Source organism: Sinocyclocheilus rhinocerous, unplaced genomic scaffold (assembly GCF_001515625.1).
Source record: "Sinocyclocheilus rhinocerous isolate Xijiao unplaced genomic scaffold, SAMN03320098_v1.1 scaffold968, whole genome shotgun sequence".
In the NCBI taxonomy this organism is placed as follows: domain Eukaryota; kingdom Metazoa; phylum Chordata; class Actinopteri; order Cypriniformes; family Cyprinidae; genus Sinocyclocheilus; species Sinocyclocheilus rhinocerous.
This window is the reverse complement of record NW_015662082.1, coordinates 18,716-25,591: the sequence shown is the minus strand read 5'-3', so window position 1 is coordinate 25,591 and position 6,876 is coordinate 18,716. Positions and strand designations below refer to the sequence as shown.

At 37.5% G+C, this 6,876-nt stretch overlaps 1 protein-coding gene across 4 annotated transcripts in view; it reads left to right on the top strand.

The window, feature by feature from the left end:
• The window catches only part of LOC107727446 (probable global transcription activator SNF2L2), a 50,260-nt gene that overhangs the window by 38,420 nt on the left and 4,964 nt on the right, over positions 1-6,876 (top strand). For all 4 annotated transcript variants that reach the window (XM_016537318.1, XM_016537321.1, XM_016537322.1 and 1 more), the window contains 3 exons: positions 1,763-1,980; positions 5,710-5,815; positions 6,186-6,287. In XM_016537318.1, the coding sequence (XP_016392804.1) occupies positions 1,763-1,980; positions 5,710-5,815; positions 6,186-6,287 (426 nt within the window). The remainder of the gene's footprint in view (positions 1-1,762; positions 1,981-5,709; positions 5,816-6,185; positions 6,288-6,876) is intronic.

The following is a 6,876-nucleotide window of genomic DNA, read 5'->3' as shown; positions in this document are numbered from 1 at the left end:
TTTAGTTAGGTTTCTGCCATGTCTGCCAGCTCAGAAAAGCTGTCATGAGCTGTCCGAGTCTGAAACTGTCATCCAGCGAGCTGTTTCAATCTGCAGCCGGTTTCTATGTATATAGCTAGCTAAGCTATTTGATTAAGACTACCTCTGAGCTATATACAGATATATTCACGTGTCTTGTGTCGACACACCCCACGGAAGAGATTGTCGCTGTTGACGCTGTTTTTGACAAGGTAAAAAGGGTGTTGTTTTACATGACCATTGAGGAATATTAACCAAAGTATGTTACAGACATTTCATGAACACCCTAAAGCATCATACCAACTTGTGGAAAATGATCATCCGATGTCCCCTTTAATATAACTACTTGAAAGTGGATGAAGGCATATGTTTCTTAAAACAGGGCATTAACTTTCTGAATTTGCTTGCGATGACTAATACAAACTCACAATTAATTTAGTTATTGATTTAATTTGGGAATTCATCCAAAACATGCTCTTTTGGGTAGGATATAGGCCTGGGCCCTCTTTCATAACATCTTGGTAGAGAGTCAAAATCATAATTGCACCACTGAAACTCTCACATTAATATGTTTTCATATACGAGTTTTGATTTCGAAAGCGGATACTCTTTAAGGTCTGTTTGTTTGCTCATTGTTCATTTCTGGCTCTGTGCGTTCGTATTATGCTCAAATGAGGGCTCTGGCTCAGCTGCATAACAGGTGTGTTGATTGACTTTGCACTGAGGATCAAGCCTGCCGCGTTATGATAACCAACCTTTGTGCTTTTTCAGAAGAGAAAATCTTATAGAAGAGCTAAAAATAAAGACCGGTATATGTGTTTTGCTTTAAAGAGAGTGGACTCTGGAAGTCGTTGGATTTACTGTATATTTCTTTGTTTCGATGAAGTCTTACTCATTCGGTAGTGGAATTACAAATGTTCTTGGGCATATTTGGAGGTTTAAAATCCCACTGTGCAGACGAACCCAGCAGGATCACTTGTATAGTTTTGCTTTACAATGGGGCAGGTGTTAGGCCAAACTCAACAGCACAAATGCAATGAACCATACAATATGTTCACTGAAGGCAAATTACTCATTCTCTGTAAATATTCATGCCAAATGTGTGTTCAGAGGAGACTGAAAGATGAGAGAATCCCTCTATATCCATCTGTGTAACAAAAGGAAGAGCAGGATGGAGAGGAGATGCCAGACATGGATTTAATTAAGAGCAGTTCTGCACAAATGCTGATCTCAATCATATCAGATTGTGAGACTGATGAAAGTCCAAATGGATCCATAATCAGGGCCCATTGTCAGTTTCTCTATAGCCAGTAGTTTCTTTTACTTCTAGATGTATGCTAATGTACATGGCTTTGATGGCTGCCTGTGAGGAGTTGGTGAAGTCCTCAAATCAAATATTCACTGTCATAGTAGCATAATCAGTGAAATTTGCATTTGTAGAATCACACCAATGGCATTTGTCTATTTGGCATGTATTTGATTCAGCACTTGATTTAGTAGATTTAGATGAACAGGCTTCAGTCCCAAATGCTGTACATGCCTGGCCAAATTTTCTTTGGCAGATGAAATATAGATTGTATCACCACGTACATCTGCGTGCAGATTGGCAGTACACAGTGAATATAGTCTAGCAATTAACAATTGTATCTTGTTTACTTTTCGTGTCATAATTTCCCTTGAAAATGTATCTTCACATCATTAACTACCCAACATGACCCTAACTGTTGAACTTGACCTCTGGCAGGCTGTAGAGGATGGCAACCTGGAGGAAATCGAAGAGGAAATACGGCTGAAGAGGCGCAAGCGTAGCAGACACGTGGACAAAGACCTGAGGCGTGAGGACGGAGACAAGGCCAAGAAAAGAAGAGGACGTCCTCCAGCAGAGAAGTTTTCCCCAAACCCACCCAAACTGATGAAACAGATGAATGCCATCATTGATACAGTCATCAATTACAGAGATGCGTAAGTGCTGTTAAACTTCCACAAATGGCTCATAGTGGCAGTCCATTCCTCACCTCACTGTATTGTTGCAGGTGGCAAATCTAATGGAAGCAGTTTAAAAAACATTCTGCATGGTGTTTTATAGTTATATTGGCCCTTTCAGTTGTTTTATTCACTGAACACAACTGTTAACCATTGAAAATCAAGGTACTCCAGTTTGGAAGAATGTCCAGTAATTGATTGTCATTTCAGATTAACAATCGATTAATTGTGAAAATTACAATTGCAAAATGCGCATACAAAATATAAAATAGGATATCCACAAAGCTATTTTTAAATTACAAATTTAGATGAATATACTTGAGAAAGTTATGGTGTTTTTATGGTATGGTATTTATGGTGTTTTAAGTTTACTTTTTTTGTATGTACAATGTTGTTCAAAAGATTAGGGTCTGTAAGATTTTTTTTAAAATGTTTTTGAAAGAAGTCACTTATGCTCACCAAGGCTGCATTTATTCGATCAAAATACAGTAAAAACAGTAATATTATAAAATATGTATTACAGTCTATAATAACTGTTATCTATTTTAATATATTTTTAAATAATTTATTCCTGTGATGGTAAAGCTGAATTTCCACCAGTCTTCAGTCATAGTGTTACATGATCCTTCAGAAATCATTCTAATATGCTGATTTGGTGCTCAAGTAAAATTTGTATTACTATCAGTATTGATAGTGCTGCATTTGGGCTGCTTAATATTTTTGTGGAAACCGGGATACTTTTTTTTCAGGATTTTTTGATGAATAAAAAGTTCAAAAGAACAGCATTTATATGAAATATAAAGCTTTTGTAACATTATAAATATCTTTACTGCCAGTTTTGATCAATTTAATGTGTTCTTAATTCCTTTAAAAAATCTTACACCAAACTTTTGAACTTTTGTTTATGTTTTGAATTTTATGTTTATTTTATAGCATTTTTTTAGAACAAATGTTATATTTAATTTCAGTATTTAATGAGTTAAAATAAACAAAATTATGCATGTGAAAATGTATTATTGCAGTAATAATGATAATACATGCCCCTTTTTTATGATTTTTATGGGTGTGGGACTAGGGGACTAGGAATAGAGTAGGGATAACAGTCAAATTACAATACATAGGCCATGGTTTCACAGACAGGGCTTAGGTTAAGCCAGGATTAGGCCATAGTTCAATTAGGACATTTAAAGGTGCCAAATATTGCAAATATTGCATTGATACAATATTTTAAATTGCTCTCTGATATCTACATAGAAGGTTTAAAGTGTGAAGTGTATAATTTCTGTGTCACTAGCGCAGCAATGACTGTTTTCAAACAGGTTTTCTGAACAGAGGGTTCAGGCCATTGGTCAGCAGATAGTACCCCTCAAACGTAAAATAGTTAACATTCGCTGGAAATTTACTCACCATCAGGCCATCCAACATGTGGATGAGTTTGTTTCTTAATTGGAACAGATTTGGAGAAATTTAGCATTACATCACTTGCTCATCAATAGATCCTCTGCAGTGAATTGGTGCCATCAGAATAGTCCAAACAGTTAATAAAAGCTCCAGTGAATCCATCAATTAACGTCTTGTGAAGTGAAAAGCTGTGTGTTTGCAATAAACAAATCCATTATTAAGACGTTTTTAACTGCAAATCATTAGAGCTGGGTTGAAAATATAAATTTCTCGATTTTAATCGATTCTCATTTTGATAAATGAAGCATTATTTGAAGCGTACCTTAAATCACAATTTTTGTTACTTTTTATATGAAACAAAGTCCCAGCTTTCTATTTCTGTCAATTTTATTACAAAATTCAAACAACAACGTTTTGATGCATGCCATAATGTAGCATGATAGATCACATAGTCGCCTCAGTTCAGGCGGCAGTTTGGAGCGTGAGTCATCTCTTTCACCTTAATACAAGTTATAGCTCAAAATAAACATGAATGTACATCAGAAGGTATGTTGAAAGAAACAGTACTTGATGTTAATGTTAAAATTACCTCAGAAAAGTCATTCAATGACCACAAACTCGATAGTTAGCTAGAAAATAAACGTTGGAAAGGAGCATTTTGCTAAATATATGCATTATATTAAAATATATTTTTACTTAATCTGTTCTGCAATATTTCATGTATGTTTGAATAAATCTGTCATGAAAACAAGCTATGGCATCTACTGTTTAAATGTTTATATTTAAAAAATAAACTGGAATAGAAACATATCATTTGAAACAAATAAACAAATATGTCAGTTGGTTTTGATGTGAGAGGACAACGGCATTGACTCACTGGTGGAAGCGTTTTTATAATTAGGGAGTCTTATTTTGGCCAGAAGTGACAGTTTTAAGTTAAAATGCTTAATGATGGATTTGTTTCTTACAAACACACACCTTTTTAAGCCGTTAACTATTGGACAGGTGTTGTTACTGGTGGATTATTGCAATACTTTTATGAGCTGTTTGGAGTTTCATGCTGACGGTGCATATAATGCTAAATTTCTTAAAATCTATTCTTCAAATCTACATCTTAAGTAAATTTTCATTTTAAAATGTATTATCTGTGTTGGATTTTACTATTGGTGCATCCCACCCTACAGATGTCTTGCTTGTAGTTCTCTTTGCGTCAAGATGGGAGAATATATATATCATATTAAAAAACTGCACACCATAGTTTTAAGTAGTCCTAGAAGTAGAATTTCTACAATTAATTTTGCTACAGTTTTTTTTTTTTAGTTGCTTTGTCATTATCAGGGTTGGGAAGGTTACTTTTAAAATGTATTCCGTTACAGTTACAAATGACTTCATTAAAAATGTATTCAAGTACTTTACTTGTAATCCACTTGTAATACAAGTACCACAATATGAAAGTAATGTAATCTGATTACTTTTGGATTCCTTTTAGTTAAATATGTAAATAGTCAAAAAAAGCTATATCTATGTACTTTTATTTAAAGGGGTCACGATATTGCTTCGTCATGCCTGGAGCTGATCCGTGTTGGTCGCTGAGGAAATACATCAACTTCGCGTTGTGGATCGCCGGATCGGCTTTCACCGTGGACGAAGTGGAGTCCAGCCCGGGGTCATCACATGTAGTTGCCGCAAGCCCTCCGGCCGCTCCTTCGTCGAATCACTCTTGCCGCCGGCCGCTGCTCACTCTATCCCTGCCTCCGCTCACTCAAGGCCGCCGTGTGTGACGCTGTGTGTTCCGTTGTGAAAGCGGAACTACTTTGATTGGCCTTCCAAAAGAGGGCACAACTAGAAATCAGTGGTTAAGTTGTATTTACAACACTGTTCCAGAACAGTTCAAACCAAATATTCAGATGTGTGCAGCACATTTTATGGAGGACTGTTTCCTGATCCTGGTAGAGTAGACTACAATGCCGGCTATTCTGACTCACAGCCTGTAAGTAAGTTTTTTATATTTAAAGAATTTGCCACTGACGATTCAAACGCGAGTTTTGAGCAGTGTAGAGTAGCGCTTGTTGTTTGTCATTTCTCCGATCACAAAGGCAGACATGGTTTTATGTTTACGCGGCGCGATGCAACGCGCGATGAGCTTGAGGGTAAATGGTCAGTAAAGCACCAATATGAAGATAATGTAAAGCAGTTGGACATTATTCCACCAAGTTGGAAATCCAGCTAGGCTGATTCCATAGTTTATCTCTCAGTGTGCAGTCAGAGGAAGCCACGATAACCCTCAATCTCTGCTTCTGATCACAGATCAGGCCGTCAGCTCAGCGAGGTCTTTGTGCAGCTGCCCTCCAGGAAAGAGCTCCCTGAATACTATGAACTGATAAGGAAGCCAGTGGACTTCAAGAAGATCAAGGTAAGTGAGTTACAGTATGTCTTTTATTTCAGTGTAACCCTTAAGCCTGCACACATCTGAACATCACACATTATATGTTCTGCTGTGACATATTATCGTACGAGCAGAACTTGCACACTCATTACTCCAGCTGGATGATAACGGGATTACCCTGTCATAGAGAATTGTTTTTTGTTTCAGGACGAGATAAACTGATGTTTTCGTCCTTAAAGGGTTGCTTTACTTGACTAACGTGTTTTTTGTGTTCAATTAATAATGTTGGTTTCTCTCATTATCTGTAGTAACTCTAACTGGCCATTTCCTGAGTTGTTAAAGTTGGCCCCTACAGGTGAAGGATGTTTCTGTGTTAGAAATGTTCTTGTTCTTGCAGGAGCGTGTGCGCAGCCACAAGTACAGGGGTGTGAGCGATCTGGAGAAAGACGTCATGCTTCTTTGTCACAACGCTCAGACTTATAATCTAGAGGGCTCTCAGGTGAGTGAATAAATGGATTGAACACCTTCCATTACTGTATGAATTGCCTAGTAGCACTACACCACGGTTTTGCAGTGATTATATGTTGCATGAATTCCATGAAGTGCCTGTCATATATGCAGACAGTAAGCATGTCATAAGGGCCTTTCGCACCGCTTTAGTTCCAGAACTAAATGTACAGTACTAAAGTACTGGGAAGATTTTGCGCTAACTATTTCCCAGTACCATTTAAAGGGTTGCATTCGCACCGACAGTGTGTACTAGGAAGTGACGTAAGCCGGTCGACAGCGACGCCATTCGTGCGCGGCGTTCAACAATGGAAACAAAGAAGAACAACGTTAACAACAGGTGGATGGAGGACGCTGTGATTAGAGCTGTGTTTTTGTTGTGTCTCGCGGGTTTCACAATAATGGACATGGAATGTCGAAGTATACGTAAAGCGATTGAAAGAATGGAAAGGAGAACTAAGAATCTCCACCGACAACTGGCAGTGCTACATTTGCTACAAGTGCCTGCACTTCAGCGTCCGTCCATCTATCGCTGTTCTCCATACTTGCGAAATAAGTTGACACAATATTTACAGTATGTT